Source organism: Eublepharis macularius, chromosome 6, assembly GCF_028583425.1.
Source record: "Eublepharis macularius isolate TG4126 chromosome 6, MPM_Emac_v1.0, whole genome shotgun sequence".
Classification (NCBI taxonomy): Eukaryota; Metazoa; Chordata; class Lepidosauria; order Squamata; family Eublepharidae; genus Eublepharis; species Eublepharis macularius.
In genome coordinates, this window is record NC_072795.1 from 35,591,510 (window position 1) to 35,619,419 (window position 27,910).

Below are 27,910 nucleotides of genomic sequence, written 5' to 3' on the forward strand. Positions count from 1 at the left end.
CTGCATCACAAATGAATGAAGCTTGTTGGGTGACCTTGGGCCAGTCCTTCAGGTCTGATGGGTTTACACTTCTGTGCACTCAAGAAAGTGAGCACTATATCTCAGGAAAGCTCCTGCCAGAATAAGTTCAGATGGGTAGTGGTGTGGTGGTCTGCAACAGAAGAGCAAGATTCGGGTCGGGGAGCTCCTTAAAGACCAACCAGAGCAAGCTCACCCCCTGGCAATTTAGTTGAAGGGGCTCCCGGACCCAGACCTTGTGAAATAAACAAAACGGTGTTAGTCTTTAAGGTGCCACTGGGCTCCTGAATTATTTCTCATGCCCACTGGGTGGCGATTGGAAGGCCTTGTTGTGGCTCCTCTGCGCCATTGAACAATAGAGGAAGACCCTTCCATGTGCGCGCCCATCTGACTCTTCCTCTCTCCCCACCCCCATCGCCCTTGCCCCCGTTTTGCTTCCCCCGCTGTTTTGGTCCCAGGCAAAACCAGGGGGCCCGACTGTGAGACGAAGGGAAACGGGCGAGCCAGGGCGGCGACTGGCGCCTCCGCCCGCTGCGAGCGAGAGGCAGGGCATGCTCAGTCGGCGGAGCCAGCATCGGCCGGGGAGCGGGCTGTGCCTCCAGCAGCACCGCCGCCTGCTTCCTTTTCTTGCGTCAGATTAGTGTTCCGGAGGAGGGGAGGGGGGTGCCCAGAAGCAGCCACGCGCGCTCGGTTTGCCTGGGAAAGGGCGAGGCGCCCGGTGGAACGTTGGGCCGTCTCTTTCGGAACGTTGGGACATTTTGGAACGCCGACGGTTCCCTGCGGCGCGGAGGCGAGGCCCGGCCCGGCTCGCGCAAGAGGGCGGCTCTTCGGGGAGCGCGCTGGGGCTGGAGTCCCGCCGGCGGGGCCCTGCGGGGTTTGGCTGAGCGATCCGCTCGGGGTCCGCAGTTCGATGGTTGGTTCAGACCGCGATGAGCCGCCCGTCCTCCGCCGGCCCCGGTGCTAACAAACCTTGCGGCAAGCAGCAGCAGCACGCGCCGTCCCCGGCTGCTGCCCCCGCCGCGGCCGCCGCCAGCGCCGCCACCATCTCGGCTGCCGCGGCCGGCTCCGCCGCGGTCCCCGCCGCGGCCGCCGTCCTCTCCAGCCCCGGCGGGGGCGAAGGCAGCGGGGGGCCGGTCTCGCCCCAGCACCACGAGCTGACCTCGCTCTTCGAGTGCCCCGTCTGCTTCGACTATGTGCTGCCTCCGATCCTGCAGTGCCAGGCCGGACACTTGGTGTGCAACCAATGCCGGCAGAAGCTGAGCTGCTGCCCCACGTGCAGGGGATCTCTCACCCCCAGCATCAGGAACCTGGCCATGGAGAAGGTGGCCTCGGCCGTCCTTTTCCCCTGCAAGGTAAGCCGCCGGGGAGGTGGGCGGGGAGGCGGGCAATGGAGCCGAGGAGCCTGGCTCTCCTCGCCTGCCCTTGACGTTGCGGCAGCCGAGATGCTCTTCGGAGAGCGACCTCCATCATAACTCCCTCTTCTCGATTACTACTGTACGGGGGGTAGAAAGGTTTACCTGCGAGAAAGACATCTGCCCGCTGCCCTTTACGAATTTAACTCCCACTTCCGAAGCATGAAGAGTATCGGCGCTTACCTTGTGCAAGGACCCCTGTCTGGGGAAGTTAGACGCTGCTGCATGTTGATTCTATATTCTATTTCTCCCACCTTTGGAGGAGTATCATGCCAACCTCCATTTGCCTTTAAATCCGTCTCATTCCTCCCCCCCCCCACCAAGATAGCATGCAGATCTTCCACGAGTCCCCTCCAAAACACTCCGGACCGTCCATATCCATGCTTGTAAACAGTATAATGGGTTTCCCAAGAATGTAGATTCTTGCTTACAATGGAACCCGCAGGTGAAAAAATAAATAAAAGGCATAGGCCACTGTTATTTATGGATTTTGGCTGTTATCAGACTATCCTGTGAGCCAGGAAGTACCTAGTTTGAATCACAACCTTATTCAGGGCCAGCTGAGCCACTTTTTCTCAGTTCCTGTGCTTTGTAATGTAGGGGCTAATATGAGTCTACCTTACAGGGTTGCTGTAAGGCTTGTTGGGATGATATCAATAATATGATGGCTAAATTGTTAAAATGTATGAAAGCATTTTAAACACCTGGGATGGAGCATCATATACGTTCTCTTGTTTTTATGCACTTATATAGTAGTCCCACTATTCCTCCTTTAGGTACCTTATAAAAAAGAGTTCTTGTGTGTAATACTGAACTGTGTGTATTACACTGTTGTGTCACAACTGACCTATGGAAACTTCAGCAGGGGGCTTTCAAGGCAAGTGGGAAGCAGAGGAGGTTTGCCTTTGCCTTCTTTTGAAGAGTCTTCTTTGGTGGTCAACTATCCAAGTACTGACCCTACTTAGCTTCCGAGATCCGAGGAGGTTGGGCTGTACCATGCTGCCTTCCCTCCCCCAATGCAAAACTAAGGCCTCTCAAAAGGGGGAATGAGTTCTAAAGCACCACTGTGTAGAATTAATGACATCCAAAAAAAGTAACAGGACTGATAAAGTGAACGTTCTGCGTTGGAGATATTTTAGGCCAGATGTTTTTGGTTTCCTTTGTGGGCATTTCCCTAACTGTGGTTCACTGAGGTACATCAGCACCAAGGTACATCCTGTGCTAATTATCTGCAATTCCACACTAAGGGAATTATGCTATTGGGGCTGTATGTGGAGAATACCACACAAGGTTAGTAACTTCCATTTTTAAGTACTGCTTTCCACACCTGTAGGTAAACAGTAACATAGGACCAATGGACCCAAGCAAGAAGCTGTTCTTGCCTCATCACATAAATGTAGGAGGGAGAGGACATATGCAGGGGAGAATTCATTGATTCCCATCCCCACCCCCCACACCCCCATACACACACACACATCTTCTCTCCTACATAGGGAGGAACATTTGATCTGCTTTTTCCCCCTGACTGGACATTGAAGGTCTCTCTACACAAGACATCTTACACGGGGATGCTCAAGTGATTTGCTTTCTGTGTAGTCTTATATTCAAGTGTGCTCTGTCTCCCTAGCAGGGCACGTGTATCCACAATGGGAGAACACTTGAGTGTGCCTGTGTAGGAGGTCTTATGTAGAGAGACTCTGAGAGTGAAATTAAGCCTGGGAAGTGGGAATTTGCAGAAGCCGTGGGCAAGAGAAGACCTAAATATCCCTTCCCTTATTCTCTGCTTAAAATACCTTCCCCTACATTTGTGTTCCCTCAAGAAGTGGAGATTTGAAAACACGCATTGTTTTTCCGAGCAGAAGGCCTCAGGTTCAGCTCCTCAGGTCCTGGAGACTAGCTGCCACTCACAGTAGACAGCACTAAGGCATAAGGCGCCTTCATATGTTTGGATCTGATGAGGTGAGGGGTGCTGTTGCCCTGAAATGTCAAACCAGGAAGCTTCCACTTGAGCATGTCCTAAGCCACAGAAAGTGGAAGTCCGCAACTGCATTACCAATACCATTTTTGGCTCCATGCTAATGGGGCAGGGGTGGTGCCTTGGTCTTTGTCGCTTCGCCTGTTCAGGGTCTGCAAGGACCCTGAGAAGTGGGGGTGGAAGAGAAGAGGAGCTTTACAGTGCCACCATAAGCAGAGGTCCACCCTTTTAAACCCATCTCCTTCAGTGAACTTAGAAGGGGGGTAACTCTGCTTAGTTACATGGAACAGCAACAGCAGTGCCCATCACCACCACCCTTTCCCCAGCAGTGCCAATTGTTACTCCTTCTGTAGAGCTTCTCTTTCCTTTTCCTCTCTTTTTTTCTGTGCAGCTCTACTCTCACTGGGGGAAGCAGTCATTTGGAAGTGCCCAGAGACACCGCAGAGGTGGCAGGTGGCAGAGAGCAGCTTTTCTCTTTTGCCTTTTTTATCAGCGCCAATCTTGAGGCCCTTTTCCTCTTTCAAAGCAGGCACAGCGGTGTCCGTTTCACGTCTGCTGAGCTCCCAAGGCACAAGTTTAGCTGATCGATATGCATTCTCAACCATTCTAAAGTGACATTGACACAGATCTTAAGGTCACGTTGATAAAAAGCAGAGCTGGAGGCAACACCATACTGCTTGCATTAAATTCACCCAGGGAAGGACTCCAAAAAGGAAAGGAAGGAAAATCTTGCAAAAATAGTTCTCCTCTTAACCCAGAATGGGCTGGTGTTAGAGACAGGAGAAATAGCCACATAAGGCAGTGGTTACAAATGGTGGGGGGGGGGGGGGGGAGAGTGTCTGCTCAGTAGTTCGGGCCAGACCAACCTGTCCTACTTGGCCCACTGATCATGCATTGTGGCTTATCAGACTTCCAAGATCTCCTTTGTTTTGTAGTCAGAGACTTGGTGCTCATGTTCACTGATCGCTGTGTGAATTAGCTGGTGCTGTACATGCTTGTCTCTTTTTGCATGGCATAGTGTTCGGATGACCAGAGTCAGTGCTGTGGATTTGAGTGCCTTTTCCATAGGTTGCCTCCTTAACACTGGGGAGAGAAGCATGTGGAACAGGACATAATTTACCCCTTTGTCATGCTGAAATCCACCAAATTCTGTTCCTGGGAATCAAGTGCCCAGAGGAATAGTGGGAGGGGATACATTGGGAGTGGGAGGATCAGTGAAAATTGCCTCTCCCTCCTCTGCCAACAGATGTACACTATGCTGGTGGAATAGAGATTAAGGGTGCAGCCGTGTTTTGATCTCTTGAAGAACGTGGGACTGGTTTGTAACAGTGATGGCGGAAGTATCCCATCTTCTGGATAATGGCCCACCTGTCAGGAATGCATCACAGAGGAGGCTGTAAAAGACTGGGTGACGCCACTGTACAACTTGATTGTTTGGCAAAGAGATCACCACAACACATATTTGACCATGTGAACATAAAAGTAAAACATGCTGGTGAAAAACAAGGCAGCAGATGCAGGGTGGCGCTCAGAATTGCCGCATGGGAAGACGTACACAGAAGCAGGCATACCACGGCAGTTCTGCTCAAACCCCCCCCCCCAATGCATCATGGTTTCCAGGCCACAAACACACCAGGCTTTTTTAGCAGCAGAGAGGATGCCTATATTCAGCTTAGTGAATCCCAGATCATGGGAGCCTGCCATAGGTGTGGTGTGCATCCTATATAAAACTCAGTGTTCAGGGTCTTCACCTAGAAACAAATGGTAATTGTTTGCATTGTTTCACAATGAATGTGAAAGTGAAAGTTAGTCATTGATTCAAATACTACGATTATCCTGTGGAGGCCACCAAAATTATTGATGCTCTATAATGCAGACCATGAGTGTGTTTTAAATCTGCTTTCTGTCAGGTTCATCTTTATCTCATGGAGAGATTCCACATCATGGCCAGCAGTTACAGGTGCAGGCATGGAAAGTGTCCATGCAGTTAGATCAGGCCTCAGGGAAAGTGGTTGTCAGACTTTACATCCACTGCATGCTCTGCTGCCACATGGAAATGGTTTTTTAACAGGTCCAGTTGGAGACTGTAATTTATTAAACTCTCTTGCAAGATTTTTCTGTGATTATAATCTAGCAAGAAGGATATGCTCTTTCCACTGGGGTTACCTATATCTGTAAAACCAAACCCACATTTAAAATGTGTGCCGTAAGTTATTTCAGCCTTGGGAGACTACATATAGACTTTTGATCTCTTTAAGCCAGTGGGCAAAGTTAGGGCTGCTTTGCATATTTTTAGTACATGCACACTAAAAACAGCAAGTAAAGGGAGCCATGTTTTAAAAGACCAACACTGTGATGTACGAGTGCACACACCAGAGGTGCCATGTTTCTCCAGGGCTTCTCAGCCCGTGTGTACATGTCTTCCAAAACATGCTTGTGAAATTAGAGCCCTCTTGACACGCTTTACCAATGTAGAAGTTCTGCTTACGTCATTAGTGTCTTACATTGTGGAATACAATAAGAGGAGACCCTTTATGTACTGTGGGACTAACCAACTTTATTGTAGCATAAGCTTTCAAGAACCACAGGTCTTTTAGTCAGATGCATGCATATTGTAGCATAGCTTATGCTACAATAAAGTTGGTTAGTATTAAAGGTGCTACTCGACTCTTCACTATATTACAACTACAGACTAACTCCTGGATTTATGCACTTTAGTGTCTACGTAACATGCTAGCTTTTATCCTAGAAAGCATATCTTCCCAATTACTTTATCCTCACAACAACCCTGTGAGGTAGGTTAAACTGAGCAAGAGAGAGATGGCTCAAGGTCATCCATGAGCTTCCAGGGCAGAGTGGGGATTCAAATCTAGGTCTCTCAGATCCTACTGTGAAACTCTAACCACTTTGCCACACAGATTTTTGTGAGATGGCTGCTGTTGAAAGAAGTAAGCAGCCAGACCTGGGTGAGTCATGCAAGCTGTATAGTAACAAGTTGTTCAGTAATTGCTGCCAGGCCTGGCCCCGATGACTCCTCCCTCAAAGGCCAAAACAGCCCCAGAAAGGGCCCTGTCCCTTCCCCCCACCTTTTACTGACAGAAACCAAGGCTTGAAGGCTAGCAATACTGTTGTGGTTGCATAGCAACCCCAACACCACCACTTAGAAGGCATCGATTTCTTAAATCTATAGGCACTACTTCTGTTATTTGGGGGGTTGTAACCCCCTCCCCATTATGCCCTAACCTGGATAGCCCAGGGAAGCCCAAACTCATCAGATCTCAGAAGCTAAGCATGGTCGACCTTGGTTATTACTTAGATGGGAACCACCTCTGTTAGTCTCTTGCCATGAAAACCCACCAGGAGTCACCATAAGTCAGCCATCATAATTTTATTTTAGATTTCAAATTTTTCTGCAAACCTGGAGCTTTTCTCAGGTTTGTTGAAAGTTCTATCTTGTCTGTTCATGGCCCTAATCCAGATTTAAGCATCCACAGATAGGATTAAGAATTAGATAAATTGATATTTTTATTTACACCCTGACCAACATGTTTCCCAGTCTTTCATCAAACCTTGGAAACAATTGGCTGTAGTCTGTTATTAAAAGAACACACCTTTTCACTTCTTGATTCATTTGAATTTCCTGAATGCATTACACCCAATACATAAATTCTGTGCCATGAGAGAGTTCCAGCTGGCACTTGCCAGAAAAGGCTTTTTCTTTCTTTTTTTAGCAATCTCCATAAAGTACTGTAAGGTGCTGTAAGAGTTTATTTTGTTATGCTCCTTGCTGCCTTTAAACAGTTGATTTTGCTATGCTTTTTGCTGCCTTTAAATAGTTGTTCTTCTGTGCTTGAGTGCACATATGGATTTCACATGGTGAACATTTAAAAAATGGTGGGTGTGTACCCTTCTAAAGGTTTGTGTTCCACATGAGCGAGGTGATCTGTTATAGGTAACGTAGACATAGAGGCACAGATCCGAAAGAAAGATGCAGTGAGCGAGTGGCCACATCTGCCTCTTAAACCTTTAGTTAAATGTTCAGACTGACCATTAGATAAGATTTTTTTAAACTGCCTTGTGAGTAAAACAGGAGATGGCTAAGTGTTGGGTCTGTGGCAAAGCATCTGCTTCACATGCAGAAGGGCCCAGTTAAGAGAACCAGGTTGTAGGTAATATGAAAGTCCTCCACCTGAGACGCTGGGGGGTTGCTGCCGGTTAGTAGACAGTAGTAACCTTGATGGACCAGTGATCTTAGTACAAGGCAGCTTTATGTATATTGTAAGAAAGCTCCCATGCCGCATTCTCATGAGAAGACAAGTGAAAAATGATTGCTATGCACTTTGTTAATATATGATATGCTTTATGGAGGTTGTTGAGGAAGAACCGAAGTGTGTAACAGGAAACTCCATTTCTTTTTCTGGACGTTGCCTTTAATCCTTTCTTTGGTAGAGGACATTTATTAATTTGTTACATCTGCATCCCGTTTTTCCTCCAAAGCAGTTATGAAGTTATGCTATGGTATCTTCACAGCTGCCCTGCGAGGGAGGTTAGGGGAAAGTAGGTGACTTTGTGTAAGTCCACCCAGTGAACTTCGTAGCACAGTGGGAATTTGAACCTTGCTTCTCCTGATCCATGTCCAGTGGTCTAACCAATACACGGTCGTGGCTCACAAGAGTCATTTCACACGTTACACAGACGCAAAGCAGACTTTTAGGCACACTTAAAGAATCTGGGGTTTACATAAAAAAGTAAAGTGGCTGTTATTGCTTGAATCCAAAACCAAGATCAAAATCCATGCAATACCTTTTACTGGTCCAACCAAATTAGTGCAACATTCTATGCAAGCTTTGGAGCTCAACAGAGTTCTTCATCAGGTTTGACGTTACAAAATTTAAAAAGGTAGAAGGGTGGCCAGTGAAATCCTCAGACCATTATCTTAAATACTGATCTTACAAACATCTTTTTTCCTTACTGTTTGAGGCTGGGACTTGATACAAGTAGAGGTCCAGAAGGCAGAGATGACCTTCACAACACACTTGTCTGAAATTGGAGGGGGATACACAAAAATCTGCACTCATATCCACTCTGTGAATAACTGCACTGCTCTTCTTTTTTTGCCTGAACATTTAAGGCAGATAGGTAAAAAAGAAACTATGCTGTTTATTTGCATTTTGTATTTTCCTGTCGCCCAACAACTCAAAATAGTAATAATGCTTATTCATAGTAATACTTAGTACTCTTTGAGTGCCCAGAGCACTTTACATACACTCCCTGTATTCTTTGCAATAGCCCTGCAAGAGAGGTCAGAGTTAATATACCCATTTTGTAGGAGGGCAAACTCAGACTTTGCAATAGCGGCTTGCCTAGCAGCACCACTTACTGAGAGCTGCTCTCCACATTACAGTTTTGACCTCTTCATGCAAATCAGACTGGTTCCTTATGTTTCCTTCATTGCATGAAGACACGTTTTCTCCATAAACTTGTTTCTCTGTAGAAAGCTAGTTTTCGTGCATAAATGTGCGTACACCCAAGACCCGAGCAGAACCACTGCGTGCCACTCAGGTGTGTCAGCCCATGTCCTTGCATTGTTGTGGAGGCCTGAGTTTGTGCCACTGCAGAGTTGATTTTGGTTGGTCTTCAAAAGAGAGGCTTTCTAGGGTTCCTGTTTTTGCATTAGATCAACGCAGCTACCTGCAGCCTCTGCTGCTGCAGATACTGAAGGCTCATGTAAACAGAGCTTTGTGTTGTTTCATAGCCAGCATGTTTACTAATGAGATTTGAGACAGTGGCTTGGATGCTGCTGAAAATTACCGCAGACAGGAGTGTTTTTTTTTCCAGAGGAGTGTGACTTTACCTTCCACTCCCCATCGCAGTCTCACGTGCCTCCTGAAATGCTGTTCCAGAGAATGGGAGAGTGGGAGGTTTGGAGCAGGAGGGGGGAATTGGCAAAAATCTCTCCACACCACCCACAGAAATGTTAGACAGGTTCCTACCCTGTAGCTGTTGGAGAGAGTTGCATCTAATGTGATAGAGGAGGAGTCATTATTACCTTTGTAGGGCATGTTTATCCCATTGTCATCTGTATCCTCTCTGTTCTCCCAGAGATGATTGTTGAAGAAAAGAAATGAGTGTGTGTCTGTACTGCAGGGGAGAAGATGCCTCTGCCATCAACTCTGAGAAAAACAATAGGTTGTCCAGTATGAGTTCACCAGCTGAATGCGAGGACAGACTGAGACCAGGTCCAGCCCAGAAGTCCTCTCCTGCACCCTCCCTTTCCTTCCACCCCAAGAGACCAGCTCCATCGAAGCGCCTCTCTGAGACTCAGTGCTTTTCACAATACTAATGACCCTTAAGAACCTCTCCAATTAGTGTAGGATTCATATAATCCCAGAAAAAGCTGCAATCAATTAAACATACTGATCAATAGATTCAAAAGTAGCAGCCGTTGTTGTGTGTAACAGCCGGGTTTGCAATCAGATATCAGTGCTAGTGTGAGATGGAAATATTGTCATTTGTAATTACTAGAAAGCTTTATTAATCCAAAGCAAGCAGCAGCAGATTTGTTTGGCAGTTGGAAGGGGAAATTGGATTTTTCCCACTCTAAAAGTGTAAGCAAACTGGTGCCGTCCGCATCCCACTTAAGTCAGTGGCCAAGCCAGTGTTCGTATTAGTGGGGGGGGGCTATATGAGTCATCTGCCCCAACTCAGCTTCAGCCTCACAGGGTTGGTTTTGTGAGGATAAACCAGAGGAGAGGAGAACAATGTTATAAATCACTTTGGGTCTTCGTTGAGGGAAAAGTGGGGAATAAATATTTAAATAAATTAAGTGAACTACATAGAATATTATGCAGAGGAGAGTAGGAGTTGGCTCTAGGAACCTTGGGTTCAAATCCCTTCTCTGCTGTATGCTCATTTAGGGGAACTGGGCAAGTTTCTTGTTTCTTAGTTTGCTCTCCCATCTGCAAAACAAGTATATCATCTGCATTTTATCCTAGCAATGTCTGTCAGTGGTTAGTTACAGCAACATTGCCTAGGGATGGGATTTCCATGCTTCTTTGCATAAAGGCCATCGAGTTACAACTGACTTATAGCAACCCCAGCAAGAGGCTTTCAAGGCAGGTGAGAAGCAGAGGTGGTGTGCCAGTGCCTCCCATCCAAGGATTGATCGTGCTTAGCTTCGGAGATCTGATGGGCTCTACCATGCCACCTTCCCTCCCCCATGCTCCTTTCTGCCTTGTGAGATCAGAAAGGAGGTGTCAGGCTTTTCTTGTCTTATTGTGGGAAAGCAGAGCCGAATTAAGCATCCTAATATACATGGAGGTGTCTGTAGAAGCTCTGGTGCCAAAGGCAACACAAGTTGTCAGGTCAGTGTTTGTCATCAGTTTGTAGAGCTTTTGCTTTTAAATCAGAACGAACCAGAATCTCAGGTGGTAGAATATATGTCTCTGTTCACTTCTTTGCAGGGCAGAAATAATAGAGTTGTTTTTAATCAGTTATGTCTAGCTTAACTTTTTTTTTTGCATTGATTAAAACACAAGGTGTTAATATGATTCAGCGGCATTCCTTCATTAGTCTTAACGAAGTTGGTGTGTGCATGCCACTTCGGGTCAGTTTCCTTTTTCATAAGAAAATAATATTCATTAAAATGGACCAACTGTACACGTGTGGCATTCTCTTGTCTTAGACCAGCCATTGTCTGATTGAATTTGTAGTCACTTCAGGCTGTTCTGCAGTGATCAAACAAGACTTTAGAAGTGGGATAAAAGAGGCAGGAACCACTTTCATTTTACAGAAATACTACTGATAAATATGATGGGAAGAGGGACAGAAGCGGATTCCATTAATTGTTGATGGCTTATAATGAATGATTTGGGGGTGGAGGTTCCTGAATACAGTAGTGGATTTTGGTTCTTATTATGGCTACATAAGTTTTGGAATGAAACTCCAGATTGTCAAGACAGTGTCAAAAACAAACTGTATTCTTAACAAGGTGAATTTTTTCCATGTGAAACAGAGAATACAAATGAAGTAATTGTCATTGCAGATGGCCCTGCCAGGGCTTGAGATGGTTCCTGGACCACCAACAGTGCCCAGAATAGTTCAGCTGGGAAAAGAAGAAGGTCACCACCATATCTGTCTATCCAGGGCTTTTTTTCAGGGGAAACGTGGGGGAACGGAGTTCCGGAACCTCTTGAAAATGGTCACATGGCTGGTGCCCCCACCCCCTGATCTCCAGACAGAGGGGAGTGGAGGGCAATCTCAACTCCTCTCTGTCTGGAGATCAGGGGGCGGGGGCACCAGCCATGTGACCGTTTTCTCCAAGGGCAACCCACTGAGTTGCACCACCTCTTTTCCCAGAAAAAAGCCCTGTGTCTATCAATTTTTATCCCACTCTTTGTCCACTAAGGTGGTGTACATAGTTCTTCCTCAGTTTTATCCTCCCAACAAGCCTGTTAGGGTGTGAGAGAATGACTGTGTTAGGGTCACCCAAAAGTTTCCATGGCAGACTGGGTAGATTTCCTGGATCCGACACTCCAACCGCTCTCCAACAGTGGTTCTCCTTGGATAATCAGAAAAGGCATAACTTCCCATAATTCATAGAATTCCCACAAGTCTCTTTCTCTATCAGCCATCTCCACTATCCCAACCAATAGAATGGAAATCCAACCTACTCTGTTGTAGCTTTGGGCTCTGCCCAGCATCTTCATTTCTGACCTCTTATCCACATTTGCATTCCACTTCTGTTTACAACCCTTGCCTCTCCTTAGCTTCCATCTAGACGTAAATGCAAGGTTTCTCTTCCAGCCTTGAGTGCCTGCCTTCATAGTTCGGTAGTCATAATGTTGCCTTGCACTGAGGAAACCCTTGATAAATCAGAGTCTCTCTGCCAAGCCTACTTCCTTAGGAGGTTGCGAGATAAAATGCCTCTCTGCATTCCTTGGTAGAAGGCTGTGAACAACAAATTAATACAATCAATTCTGTACACCAGGCAGTAATAATCTTACAGTCAACTGGAATCTTTTTCTTGTTTGTTCCATTGGAAACCGTGAGCCTCATATATGGATTCTCCATTGTTCCACTGTACATTAGCAGCCTCAAGCACCTTTGAACTCTTTCCCCTTACAAGGCATCTCACACACAGCTCCAATTCAGACCCTCAGCTGGTCTTCATGGTGAAAGTATCCTCCTTTTGTAGAGGGGAAGAGTAGCATGAATCAGCCGTCAATATAGGGCATCCATGACATATGTGCTGATGTCTGCATAGGGGGAGGGGAATGCACCTGTTCCACCATTCCACAGAAGACCCTCGCTGTTGTGGTGAGTGTGTGATATAGGCACTGATGCTGATACAGTTCACTGGCACGGTCAATAAACCTGGAGGATTCTCAGGATCATGTGTTCCCTCTCCTGTCGTCCTCCTCTAGCTCATGCCTCCCAAAATCAGTGCTTTTGCAAACTGTGGTTTGTTGTTTTCTCCTAACCACAAACTATGATGGGTTGCCTGCCCTCCAGACCACAATTGACTCTTGGCTTGGTTTTGGAGGGAACAGAACGAAACGCTGACCACAGTTCCACCAACTGTGGTTTGCCACAAATGTGTTACAATTTTGAGTGATGCATGAGGAGAGATGTGTGCAAATTCATCAGTCCCCTCTTCACAGAACAAGAAACCATGGTTTGTTGTTGATTCTGAACCATTACTCTCTCATTGGCTAAATGATACCTGAATAGCAACTTGCTTTCCCCCCTGTTAATGTTTGGTAGCTCATCTGCTTGTGCAAGAAGTATAATTTACCTTGTTGTTGCATAGGCTTCCTCTGTTGTGCCATTTCTTCCCTTGCTGAACCCGGTTCTGGACTCTCTTGTACTTTTGATTTGGAATCCTGGCCACTGCTTTTATCAGTTGCATCTGTTCTCCTAGGTACCTGACATGTTTTGATCTACCAGCCATCACTCCTGCGATCTGTTAATTATATCTATTGTTTTGACCCTCTGGCACTACACCTGATGTTCCTCCTACTTCCTCTCCACTCTGGAGCTCCCCACTAGGGTGTTCTTTTGGATGGATGTTGAATGCACAGGGCTTGATCTCCTTGGTCCTGCCAAAGGCACAATACTTGGGTACTACTAACTCTTATCTTTGTACAGCATCTTCTTCTTTACTCTGTGGCTGAGCAACAGCTTGTGCTGATCTGATTATACAAGTTGTTCACCAGGTGCAGATTGTTCCAATCTCACTGAAATTTCTCTCTAGTTAGAGAGATCAGGAACTAGAACAGTTTGAGTGGCTGATCCCCTGCTCTTTTTCTGTGGGGAGGGGGGCTGTGTTTAATCATGAATACTGAGCAATAACCTAGGGATTCTGTGTACATTGCCAAAAGCGGAAACATAGAAAAACCTGACCGAATCATGATGAACAATAGTACTTAACTACAGCAACTAAATTAGGCATCTTAAAAATAGACAACAAATGCTGACACAAATCCTTTATAATATTTTAATATTCATTTATATAATATATTTATATTTATAATTATATATATTTATATATATAAAAATGAATATATATATATTCATTTCATGCCTGCAGATCTTGTTTTGGAAGATCAAGAACCTGCTTTGGGATTGCACACTCCCTGTCCCTTGCTACCCCACACAGATTCCTTTGTCCCTTTCCTAGTTTGTCCTAACAAAGAAGTTTGCTGTAATGTACAAATTGGGCATATTATGAGGAGCGCTAACCAGGAATTGGTTTGAACTATATTTGCAAATCATAGTTGGGAGGCAATTCCTGAAAAGTGCTAATCCCGCTTAGCAAAACCATCAGCAAACTATCTTCAGAGCAAACCAGAAAAAGGAAGGAATATGCACAAGGGAGAGCGTTCAAGGGACAGGGGCAGAGAGAGTGCGCTTTCTCCAAATGAGGGTTTCATGAGCATGGCATTTGAGCCATCTCTCTGCACTAGACTTTTCTGAATTTTTTGTCTTGTTAATGTGGAAGAAGCCTATATATTTTCTGTACTTAAAACAAATTCCAGTTTATGCAGTTGAAATAAATTATGCATATTGAGCGACTTTGCATATAGATACAGGTGTTTGCTCTATAAACTGTTGCTTCTTCTTATTCTGGCCAAGTATTCCTGCTTCATTCCCTTCTGTTGTTTAGATTTGACCAGCCATTGTTACCCCCACTCTTCTCAGCTGTTGGTATGAGAAGCTCTCTTTTTATCTGAGAGAGTCTTGGGATACTGGATTCTGCATCGGAATCTTGATTCCTTACTTGCTTGCTGCAGTCCTGACATACAGTTAACCCATGTAGTTGTTGAGTTACCATATAGTCCTCAGCCTGCTTACTCAAAAGTAAGTCCCATTGAACTCAGTGGTGCTTACTCCCTAGTGAGTATGCTTAGGATTGCTACCTTCATTGCAGAAGATTAACTTTTGCGTTGCAGAGCTTTTAATTTGCAGTGTAAGGGAATAGCATTGCACAAATGCTTGCCTATATTATTAGTTTTGCAATTAGCTATGAGCCCAGCACTGCGTGAGTGGATCTGTACAGCTGCTGAGATCGCAGTTAACAGTGACAGGGAAAAAAGGAGAATTTACAGTGCATCTTGGACTGAAACTCGGAATAATTGAAAATGGCCAAGGAGCTGGGATAGGTCAAAAATGGTAATAGGATTTAGAGCTTTCCACCTTTGGATTTCAGGGGTTCACATATAGCTTGGATGACAGGAAGTTACAAATAGGGATCCCTATAGGATTTAAGTCCGGGAGCACCAAGATTTTTAGTGTATAAGCTTTCGAGACTTAAAGGTCCTTTCTTCAGATACAAGGAGGAGTGGACATCCCTGAGTCTTTATATCCCAGTCAAGAGGTGGGTATAGAGAAGCAAAGAAGCAGCTTGATTAGAGCAGAAATTAGCATCTGTAGTGATGTAAGAATCGCTCTGTTCAGCCTCAGGGGTTCCATGTTCTGAACTTGTAAATGAACTCAAGTTCAGCAAACTCACATTGTCATCTGCCCTTGAAGCTTCTGTGTTTGAGGACAGCCTCTTTTACGTCAACAGTGGAACATCCTGGAAGATTAAAATGTTCTCCCATTGTTTTTTGAGTATTGTGATTTTTTTAATATCAGATTTATGTCCATTTATTCTTTTGCACAGGGACAGCTATTTGTCCAATGTAGAAGGACATTGCTGACACTTTATAGCATATATAACATCAGAAGATGAACAAGTGAATGAACCTGAGATGGTATAACTGCTGTTGTTAGGTCCACTGATCATGCTGTTGGAGTAAATGTGGGGATAGAGTTGGCATCTTGGTTTACTGCAGGCTCTGGTCCCAGAATCCATGTCAGTATTGAGAAGTATGAGTGAGAAGTTGTCTGTGGGCAAGAAAAGTTTCGCCTTCCAATGCTCGTGAGAGACGAGTATCATTGTCTGGCAAAGCTTGCTAGTCATTAATGATGTGTTGGGCTGAGAGCTGTAGGTGACCACCAGTGGCATTCTGTTGTTGTTTCATTTGGTCCTATTTTGTAGCAGCTTATCCCTTGGTATCATTGTGGCTTTGGTTATTGTATATGGGTATTGTAATTAAAATGTCTGTTGTAGATCCTGCAGGTGGTAGGAATCCCAGTGATCCCTGTGAGAGAAGCATGTTACAAGTATGATAGCACTGGGGCACACTGCTCAGATAAATTTGTGCATATGACAACACCTTCTGTGAAAATTTCAAGGGATTCTGAGGCATTTCAACATGCGGCACCATCAGTGTTCCCAAAAGCTTTGCAGCCTCAAGTGGCATTATTTGGGTTATGCATCCAGGCCAGCTTTGCATGAGATCATCATGATTTTTACCCCTTATGTTCTTTTCATTTATATTCACATGGCACACTGAAGGAACCAGATCTGTAGCAGATCTCGGGGCTGGGTGTGGGTATATGCTTCTGCCAGGGCATCTGCAGAAATAATTTGGGGAGGGGGAGGGCTATTTATTGTTAACGCAGATCACCTGACTGCTTGCCATCTTTATGCTAGTAAATTTAGGAGTGAAAAGAATAAGCAGCAGTCCCCTGGACACCTGTATGTGTGTGTGCATGTCATGCCTCAGGTGGGGTGAGCCATCGTACACTGCTACCACTCTGGGATTTAGTGTCCCTTGGGAAGGCCCAGAGTACCCTCCCAACCCTTCTGACCTCCGTAGCTTGGCCAATAAACAGGCTTGAGGACCCAGCAGAGTAACAACAAACAAAAGGATTTATTTACAAGGAGGTCAGTTACTATCAAGCAAACAAGCAACCAAGGTGCCTTAGCAACAGTATATGGGTGAAAGCAAAATAAACAAAAGGCCCTAGCGCGACTGAACTCACTGTCTCTCTGTCTGCCAGGCCTGCCTGCTCACCCTACCTGGATGAGGGTCTCTCTCCCTAGCAGAAACCTCCTCTGGCCTGCTCCCTGGGAGAAAGAACACAGGCTTTTCCTCTCCTAGTCGTATAGCACTAGCCCCCTGTGTTCTGATTGGCCAAAAAGGGCACCAAAACAGCCCAGGGGCTCCTGGGAATTGTAGGCAGGCCTACTCCCACTGCTAACAGACTTCTGAGGCCTTACTAGGCCTTCCTGGCACAGCCAGATCATGACAGCGCACATTTGTGAAAAGCTGGAAAAGAATTGAAAGACTTTGATAATGTGCAAAAAAGCCCTATAAATTAGTAGTAAGATATGACATGTTATGTGTGCCTTGGTAACACCCAGATTGGGTTATTGAACCATGTTCTTCATGCAGCTACCCCTGAAGAATGTTTGGTCCAAAATACAGCTGCAAGAGTTCTATCTAGAACCTGCTGCACAGACCATAAGTAGAGCATTTGTGTTGTATTGACTACACAAGCTCTCAGGTCATTTCTGTGCTGGTTTTGGCTTTTGAAGACAGACTGCAATCCTAAATACACGTCCCTAGACTTAAGCCCCAGTGAATAAAATGAAATTCAGTTCTGAGTAGGCCTGTTTAGGATAGCTCCCATACCCAATATAGGACTCAGCTATGCTCCTAGGAGCCCACCTGCAATCTGGTGCATGCAAGCACTAACGGAGGTTTGACTGACAAGTATACAGAGCAGGGTCTTTTCATCTTTGGCCCCCAGACTATGGAATTTTATGGCCCAGGAGATCCATCATGCCCCCCCCGTCTTGGCTTTCTGGAGACCTTGTTCAGTAGGGCGTTTGGTGTTCTGTTGATCTGATGCTGTTTTAATTAGTATTATTCATTATATTCCGGGATGCCAATTAAAATTATCATTGCTGTTTTTGTTTTGTTTTTTAGTTGCTGTTCTCGTGCGTGGTTTTTATGCTGTTGGCCACTCAGTTTTACTTCTTTAACTTTGTATTATAATAATTGTATTCTGCCTTTTAATTTTATACTTCACGTGGCATGGAGTTCTACATTTATAGCAGGCAGGCAGGATATAGACCTAAACAGATAAATAAAACAATGCAGGAGTAGCCAGTAATCAAAGAGACATGATGTACAAGCACTTGTATGGGTATGGCAGGAGGGCCAAACTAGATTCTTGATCTCCCACCCACCCCTTTCTCTTTTAATATATATATCAATAAAAATTTCAATTCTAAGTAATAAACAGTCAAATCTCTCTCACTCCCCCCCCCCCACAATATAGGTATATGAATTAATCAGATTAATATAACCTGAAAATACAACTATTAGAACAATCTTCTTAACTTTAAATTATTTTCTCTCTTGATTTCAATGAAAGTAAATATTCTACACCTCCTCTTTCCACTCTTACAACTTTACCCCTTCCTAATGTTTCTATCCCCTCTCATACATTAACTAAAGTTATAACTGAATATTCTATTCCTTTCCCCTCCCCCTCCTCCCTTTCACTATCCCTCCCTTCCCTCCCCCCCCCCCCGCTCCAGAAAAGAATCTATCTATCTGTCTATATACATATTCATGCTTAAAAATATATAATACTGTTATTCCCCCCCCTTTACTTCTGGATTCTTGATCTTTGAGTGCTTTCTTCCCTCTGTATCAGCCTTGGCACTTGTTCATATGTCCTCCTTTCCTTCCCTCTCTCCCTCCGTGTAATGGTGTGGCAGATCAAAGATGCTTTGAAGTTCTACATGCGTGAATTGCTAACAGATTTTGCATTCACATGCCCTAATGTGAACTTTGGAGCCCATTGATCTGACCACAGGTGAGATCTGTTCATTAGCAATTCACAAATTGGTGCACAATGAATTGACTGAGAGAGGAATAATTTGGAAATCCTCCTCAACTCCCCAAATCGACCTTCTTCCTGATTTTGGGGGTGGGGGTGGGGCACCTCTGCAGGCTAATTCTGCTCCCCCAACAGCCCTGCTTCTTTCTTCTTTTCTCAGCTTCTCTCAACATTGTGGGCACCCTGGAGAACGCTCAGCCCTTGGTAGGCCATGGGAGGGGGTGATATTTTCTTTCGGTCAATGTACAGAATTCTGTTTTTTCTGCATACCCCAGGTTTGTAGAGGCTCCTACCTAATCTGTATCTGGCTTGATTGTGTTGCTTTTGTGATTGGCCTGGAGGCTAGCCACTTGCAGTAATTTCCACATTTAGGATCCATTCTCACCACCACCGTATATACAATCAACCTACCCAAGTAACTGTCCCCTTTGGCATGTCAGTTTCTAACCTTAAATATCCCTCCTCTTGAGGAGGGGCTGTTTGTCTAGACAGTTCTCTCTGGATCATCCTTTCCAAGCAGATGAGTCATACAGTGATCATCATCACAACTGCTGGCTGTGAGAGTGAACTGATAAGAACAGTATCAAAACAGGTCAGATCCATTATATGCTATTTAGCAATAATGTGCCGCAATACAGAGAGCAATCTGGAGAACCAGGCTGCTGCTGCTGCTCTGCTCTGGCTTTGTCGAAGCTGGTGCATCCCATGCGATACCTGCCAGATTCTTCAGAATGTATCTCTGTCTCTCCAGGCGGTTTCAGAGATAGACAGGCATGCTTTGCAGCCAAAGTCCTTTGGCTAGCCTGAAAGAGAATCTCTTTAAACCATTGATAGATGGTGTAGGGGGAGGCTTGTAATCCAGGAGGCGTGCGCTCTGTGCCAAAAAGCATTGCATTCCAAGGAAACAGAAAACGTGGTGCAGGCAATGCATTATTCACAAGTGGGTTTGCTTAAAACGCTTCATTTGCATGGACTGTATCCCTGCTTAAGTTCAAACTGGATGAAGGCAGGGAGCAAGCAATAAAGGTGCTGGATCAGAGAAAAGAGGGTTTAAGAGTACGCAGAGACACAAACCTCAGGTATTCTGAGCATGTTGCACACATGTTCTATATACGATGAATATTTATTATGTTCCATTGCAACCATGAGGACTTGAAATTTCATGATTTAATGTGATGATTCATCATTCCTGGCCTTAATAGTATAACCCATGGGGGCTCCCTGTAGCAGATATCTCATACCGTTTCCAGCATTTCCCCTTCTTCCTCCTTCTCTTTTTATTTCATGTTGTGTTCTCACTTATTTTTCCTTTGATGCTAGGACACTCGGAATATATTTGTTAGAACACTTCACCCACCCCTGTGTGTGTTCATGTGAGCCCTTTAGAGGGCTTGGATTTTATTTTTAACAGCAAGCAGTTCTCCAGCTCACGAAAGCTCTGTACAAAACAGACTGGCCAATTTTTGAGCCCCCTCCATACTTTCCAAGGTTTAGAGGGTTGCTTTAGTAAAAGCTTTTCTGCTTGTTTTGTTCCAAACTGGGATGCAGCTCAAGGGTGTAGACGAGGAAGAAAACTCAGCAGCCTACCTCTCTGAGAGAGCATTTTATAAGTGCAGAGTTGGACTTCTTTGAAATGTGTTGAACAGCAAAATTCCTTCTTTTTTCTGCAAAGGTAGATGTTGTTTTTGTCTTATGCACTGTAACATTATACTTAGCAAGCTCAGCAAAGGGCATACATTTTCTACATTGCGTAGTTACTAATGTAGCTTCGTGGGCAAAGCGTAGTGGCAGTGCTTCTACTATATAATGCCCCATGGCAATAATAACTACTGGGCCGGAAAGAACTGAGCAAAAAACAAACAAACCCCGCAACAGGAATACTGCTAAAAAAATACTTAGTGCATTTCCAGTGCTCATGTCTACATAGCCTTTGTAATTTAACAACAGCCCTGTAAGGTGGCCCCAGTAGCATTCCCATAGATGGGCCAGAGAATAGTCACCTGCTCAGGGCATGCACAAGAGAACTGAGCCTAGAACAAGTAAATATTCTTGCATATCTGTCAGTGAAGAACAGAGGGTAGGAAACGTGCAGTGTGAGGAGGATGTGGCAATCTGAGGAAGGACTGCATGGTTTTGATGGGAGTCTTACGTCGTTCACCATGTGTGTCTCGCTCTAACATTGCAATTTAGTTCGGAAATCTAGACTCCCTGCTGATACGGGAGCAATATTGGCTTGTGTGCAATTATTTGAAACTTGAATAGTTTTGTAATTCAGAGTAACCAAGCTGTAGTTTAAGAACTTCATTTGCTTTATTACAAACATTTAAACAGCAATCCCAATAGCAGACGCATCCCATTTCTCAAGCTACACCGACCACCGGGATTATGCTCTCTGAGCAATTCAGCGGCTGCCATGGACTTCGCACAAATGCTGCAAACCTAATTAATTTTTAACAGCTACTCAAAATGTTCACAAGGTTTGGCTCACAGCACCCACCAACCACTCAGAAATCACATGCCAATTTAAAAGCTCCCTCACTAAAAGACTTTCTGTGTAGCCATCCATTTCCAGTTATGTATTTAAAAGCTAAGAAAAATACTGAATCTTTTAGTGCATGTTAAGGATATCTACTGAGCCCAGTTTTAATACTGAGCTGAATTTAAGTGTTTCCATCCAGAATTGAAGTTCTACAACATTACAGTTCTGTCGGCTTCAGAAATGACTAAAAACACTCCTCAAAATATACAAAGTAGACCTTTTACCAGTGTTAATAAATCCAATTAGATGCCTATGATTTTTTGGTCTCAGAAGAGAGATACACAGTTCATTTGGCATGCAGTTGTCTCAATTTTATGTGCAGTAGAGGCATGAAAATATACAACATGATGTAAAAAGGGTGAATGCCTTTTTTACACCATGGATGTCAGCAGGATGTCATTGTCTCACTATATACCGTGTTGATCAGGCCCCACCTGGAGTATTGAGTGCCGTTCTGGAGGCCTCATTTCAAAAGGAAGTGGACAAATTGGAACAGGTGCTGAGGAGAGCAACTAGGATGGTCAAGGGCTTGGAGACCAAGCCCTATGAGGAAAGACCGAGAGACCTGGGAATGGTCAGTTTGGAGAAGAGGAGGCTGAGGGGGACATGACTGTTCTCTTTAACTATTTAAAAGGCTGTCATTTAGAGGAAGGGAGAGAGCTGTTCCTGTTGGCAACAGAGGATAGAACTCAAAACAATGAGTTTAAACTACAGCAGGGAAGGTACCGACTGGACATTAGAAAAAACTTCTTCACGTTAAGAGTAATTCAGCAGTGGAATCAGCTGCCTGGGGATGTGGTGGATTCCCCCTCATTGGCAGTCCTCAGGGAGCAGCTGGACAAATACTTGTCAGGGGTGCTTTAGGCTGTTCCTGCATTTGACCAGGGGTTGGACTAGATGGTCTGTAAGGCCCCTTCCAATTCTATGATTCTTTGGCATCACAGCATGAGTGCGGGTGATGCTGGGTGGGCAATTTGGGGACAGCAGCCATGTGCCCCACTAAGTTTGATTTAGAGACAGTGCTGTTGAGTGGATAATGTTGGATCTGACCCCAAGAGCACTGGGTTCAGGTTTCTGCTGTTCCTTGGTTTCTCTGTCTGCGAACTATCCATGACAATGAAGAGCCTCACACAATTGTTCCAAGAGCTATGTGCTTCACAATGCTTCTTTTGCCTAGTACATGCTGTACTGAGATCAAACTGCTTGGTTTAGAAAAGATTTTTTTTAAAGGCTGTGATGTCCTGATTGAGCACTTCATTAAATTGTCATTTGTTTCTTGCCTACAAACCCAGTTTGTAAACCAGGATATCTGGAATCCTGGCGTGAAGGCAAGAAATGAACTACAGTTTATTAAAGCATGTGGTTGGAGTGTTGCGACACATCTGAGTCAGTTCCAGACCAAGAAGGTTTCAATCTCTGTGCATCAGGCGGGTGCAGGGGGATGCATTCTGCCCAGGATTTTGGAGGCTCATTCTCAATTTTGTTGTGCTGCCTGACTGCAGCCTCTCTCTTGCTGCCTGACTGCAGCCTCCCTCTTACGCACAAGCTCACGCTGATCTAGCACAACCCTGTTTACTCAAAAGTTCAATGTGATTTACATCTTGGTGAGTGTGCTCAGAACTGCAGATTTAGCCAATATACTGGAACAGCGTCACACTGCACTGCTACTTAATTCTTGATTAAAACAGGTAATAATGTTGTACAAACTGCTGTTCATGCGGTTATGGTTAATTTAGCGGTCATAAAAAATTATAGAAGCAATGCAAGACCTTTTTATTACAGAAGGATCTAAATAGTCAAGGGACTTCTCCTGGTAACATCATTAATGTTTAATTTTTAATAGTTTACTTTTATTTTGAAATGTTGCTGCCTGAATCATGTACTATATTTAGCATGTTACACAAGGACTGAGGAGGCCTAGGTTCAAATCTCAACTCTGCTATGAAACTCACTGACTAGTCTTCACTCCCTGTTAGTCCAGCCTACTATGGAGGGTTGTTGTGAGGATAACATAGAAGAGAGTAGAACCTCAGCGCTTCTTGGAGGCAGGATACAGTAAAAACGGGACTTTATAGACCATCACTGTGTTCCTATTGTAATCTGTATTCCAGACTGCCCAGTTGATGAGAGGGAAAATATGAATTATATTTATCTCAGTGAGTTGTGGTTAAGCAGCTATCTTACATGCAGGACACATTGTCATTTCGTTCTTCCTTCCTTCAGTAGTCTCAAAAAAGGTATCCCAGGTTCCAAGAACTTGATGATGTGCAAATGCATTTAAATATAAATGCTCAATTTAAAGCCAGATGGTTGACAACTATGAGCTACTGAGAAGAAAGAGGTGGGAGGCAATTATATGCTCAGAGCAGGGGGGAGGAAGGAGAGCAGTTCAGGGCAGTAAGTAAAAGGCCTCCTTGATCAAAATTAGTTCAATGTCCTCTTTATACAATCTTGAGTTGTGGGGGAACTGCAGGAGAGAGAGGACAGGCCATTTCTGTGTAAAAGAACACTTTTCTGTGTTGTAACATTTAAAACAGTTGTCTCCAACCTGTTGCCTGTGGGTGTCCCGGTGCCCACTGATGTGTTTCCTGGAACCCCGCTTGTTTTTTTTCCTGAAAGTGCCCTTCCTTAAAGCAAAGAGCCAATCTTGACTGTCCTCCATTCCATTGAAGGTGGTTCAGCCCCCAGGAGACATCATCTTTGGGTTTTTAGGGAGCACCTCTGTAAAAAAAAACAGCCCTCATTATAGAAGGTTGCTTGACTTGGAACTTCCCAATATTTTGTAATTGCCCTCCTGATGGTAACCATTTTGTTATTGGTCTCATTTCCCACAGCAGCTAGTTTGTGGTGGTGCCCGCTATCCTTTCTCAAAATTCCAGAAGTATTCACAGGCTCAAAAAGACTTGTGAAGAACTGACTTAAAGACATGGCCCATCCCAACTGATCATTAATCCTGGCCAGGTAGTGATTAAGCAGCAAGAGGTCATATAATGTTATTTAACATCTACATGCGCCCCCTCGCCCAGTTGGTGCAGAGGTTTGGGCTGGGCTGTCATCAATACGCGGATAACACCCAGCTTTTTCTGTTGATGGACGGCCAGCCAGACACGGCCCCGGACAATCTGGCCAGAGCTCTGGAGGCTGTGACGGCATGGTTGAAACAGAGCAGGCTTTGCCAGTGCCAGAGCACCACTTTGCCAGTGGTGAAGAGTCTGGAGGCCCAGGTCACGGCAGTTGCCAAGTCTGCATTTTTCCATCACCGTCAGATCAGGCAACTTGCCCCTTTCCTGACGCCCCAGGACCTGGCTACAGCGACGCATGCAATGGTCACCTCCAGGCTAGATTACTGTAACTCACTCTACGCTGGGCTACCCCTGGGCCTGATCCGGAAACTACAACTGGTCCAGAATGCGGCGGCGCAGGTCCTGACCGGTATATCCTACCGGTCACACATCACACCTGTCCTGCGCCAGCTGCACTGGCTTCCGGTTGAATTCCAAATCAGGTTCAAGGTGTTGGTTCTTACCTTTAAAGCCCTGAGCGGGTTGGGACCGGCATATCTTCGAGACCGCCTCTCCCTGTATGTTCCCCAGAGACCGCTTCGATCAGCGGATAAATGTTTACTGGTGGTCCCCAGCCCTAAGGAAGCCTGCCTCGCTTCAACCAGGGCCAGGGCCTTTTCAGTCCTGGCCCCAGCCTGGTGGAACGCTCTGTCAATGGAGACCTGGGCCCACCGGGACATATTATTGTTCCGCCGGGCCTGTAAGACAGAGCTGTTCCACCAGGCGTTTGGTGGTTGAAGGGGGCGGTGCCATGTCAGCTTCCCACCTTTGGGGTGCGGGGTTCTCCCCACCATTGCACCTTAATGTATTTGGTTAATTTATTTTATTATTGCTTATTGTATGTTGATTTTAGAATTATTGTTTTCTTGTTTTTATTGATTTTAACTGCTGTTCACTGCCCAGAGCCCCTGAGGGGGGAGTAGCTTGCAATCTTATTTATCATATTTATAGCCCGCTCTTCCAGCACTCGACTCCCAAAGCAGCTCACATCAGTAGAGAGACACATGTTAAAGGGCACCATGCGTGCAACTTTATCTTGGTAGCAAATCCAGACCAAACAAGGTGATGTATTTACATGTCATCTTGGACAGATCTATATTTACGTTAAATTATGCCTCTTTATTTGTTCACAAGAACGTGTCCTGCCTTCAGGGTGTGCCAAAATTGAGACATAAATATTTTGAAGATCAGCCAAAAAGCAACTTCTAAAGGAACCTTTGCATTGACAACCACACTTTATTCTTTCTTTGTCTCCCTGCAGTATGCCACCACGGGCTGTTCTCTGACGCTCCATCACACGGAAAAGCCGGAACACGAAGACATTTGTGAATACCGCCCATACTCCTGTCCGTGCCCTGGTGCCTCTTGCAAATGGCAGGGCTCGTTAGAAGCGGTCATGTCTCATCTCATGCACGCCCACAAGAGCATTACCACCCTGCAAGGAGAAGACATCGTCTTCCTCGCCACAGACATTAATTTGCCGGGGGCCGTTGACTGGGTGATGATGCAGTCGTGCTTCGGACACCACTTCATGCTGGTGCTGGAGAAGCAGGAGAAGTATGAGGGCCACCAGCAGTTCTTTGCCATCGTCCTGCTCATCGGCACCCGCAAGCAAGCCGAGAACTTTGCATACAGACTCGAATTGAACGGCAATCGGCGAAGGCTGACTTGGGAGGCCACACCGCGGTCCATCCATGATGGCGTGGCAGCGGCCATTATGAACAGTGACTGTCTTGTTTTTGACACTGCCATAGCACACCTTTTTGCAGACAATGGAAACCTTGGAATCAATGTCACTATTTCTACATGTTGTCCGTGAAATTTCCGTGTAATTAGTGAGGCGATATGGTTGTCTGGACATAGTGTTTTTTCATTCATGCTTTTTAAAATGGTATTCAACTATGTCTTCATAAGTAGTAGGGTTCTTACTTAGCCTACCATTTTGTAACTCCCCCTCTCCCCCCTTGGGTTCTTTCTTAAAGCACAGATAACAGGGCCATCAGACTGACAGAAGACAAGTTTGTCCTGTTCATCTGAAATGGAAAGTTTATCTTTTAAAAAAACACACATTGGATGTGTTTTTTTAGAGGGGAAAACGGTTTCCTTTTGTTGAAAAGCAAAGTTTTGTTAAAGCTATGGAAAAGGAAGAGAATAGCAGAAAAAGAAGAGGCAGGTTATGGGTGCACAGGATGAGGTGGTAACAGTCTTGAGAAGCTAGAATGGTGTGCACTGCTTTGGAATGCTCCCCACACCTTTCATAAGCTGAAGCCCTAGTACGCTGGGGAGAGTGGCCCCTCCCTGTTGTAATTTTTCTACATACAGGAATTTTTTAATAGGAAGGGTGTATTCAAAAATGTAGACTTTCACTCGCAGCAAAACACTGTCACCTCAGGATTCTACCAGCTCATTCGGCTGCAGTTGTAGCTGCCTCTTGGTGGAAAATGAGGACATTCTTCATGATGGGTCCTGTAAACAAGAAATTCAGAGGGGAATTGGGAAGGATGAGCTTTACTAGTTAAGATGGTGACACAGGAACAGAAAGTACTTTGTCCTGTTGTTGCTGTGGCTTATGTTGGCTGTTATTTTTTTTAAAAAAATTGGTTTGTCCTGTTACAAGAGAACAGCCCCATACGTCTGTAAAATGTTTGACCCTCTTCCTCATCCATCCATTTCAGCAAGAGCTGAAGAGGCTGAGCACTTTGCGAGAGCCACTTTGGTCTAGGTTGCAAAAAACCCAAGATGTTTTTGAGTCGTTAAAAGTAGACCCCATCTATAAATATATCCAGGTTGTTTACATATGGCTGCCCTTTGGGAAGACATACTTGACATCCACATTGTAAAGACTGACTAAAATAACACCTTACCAGCCTGTGTCTTGTCCTTTTTGCTATTTAAGCTTTTTTTTGTTGTTGTTGCCATATTTACTCTAGTTTTTTAAATAAATATTTTGCAAAAATAACTTGCCAGGCTGTTCAGTTGTCTAGAAAAGCAACTTGCTCATCAGTCATATGACAGCATCACTCTCCTGCTAAGGTTGACTTGCATTGACTAGACACCCCCAGATATAACTTAGTGGTAGAGGACATACTTTGCATTCATGAAGTCCCAGATTCAGTCTTTGACATCTCTTGCTAAAAAAGAATCTTGGGGATCACAGCTGGGGAAAACTTCTGTTTGGAGCCTTGGAAACAATATTGGTCTCATAGACATGTGGCTGGATATAGTGTAAGGCAGCAGTTCAGTATCTTTGTGTCTTGCACTAGATGATTTGATTTCCCTAGTTTGCGCCTTTCAGTTCTCCAATCCCTGCCCCCCACATACTTCCTCGAACAGCTATCACTCAGCCCTGATTTACACATGCGGAGGAAGGAGGTGGTAGATAGCTGAAGTGAAAAATTGGACTGCACCACAGGGAAGATCAATGGTACAGCAGATTCAGTCCCCAGCATCTCCAGTTAAAGGAATCAAGTGATAAGTGAAGTGAAAGACCTCTACCTAAGAACCTGGAGAGCTGCTAGCAGTTAGAGGAGGCAGAACTGGTCTTGATAGACAAGTTGTCTGATTTGGGAAAAGGCAACTTCAGGCTGCAAGTGATGGCTTCCACGTCTAAATACATCTTTGCATAAATAGCATCATTCAAGTAGAAAACGAGCAGAGC

General features: G+C 45.0%; 1 protein-coding gene across 1 annotated transcript; it reads left to right on the top strand.

The window, feature by feature from the left end:
* The first annotated feature begins 691 nt into the window (after positions 1-691).
* Positions 692-27,161, top strand: SIAH2 (siah E3 ubiquitin protein ligase 2). The gene is made up of 2 exons (XM_054983263.1): positions 692-1,370; positions 25,514-27,161. The coding sequence occupies exons 1-2, from the start codon at positions 948-950 to the stop codon at positions 26,069-26,071; spliced, it is 981 nt and encodes a 326-aa protein (XP_054839238.1). The 5' UTR covers positions 692-947; the 3' UTR covers positions 26,072-27,161.
* The last annotated feature ends 749 nt before the right edge of the window (positions 27,162-27,910 follow it).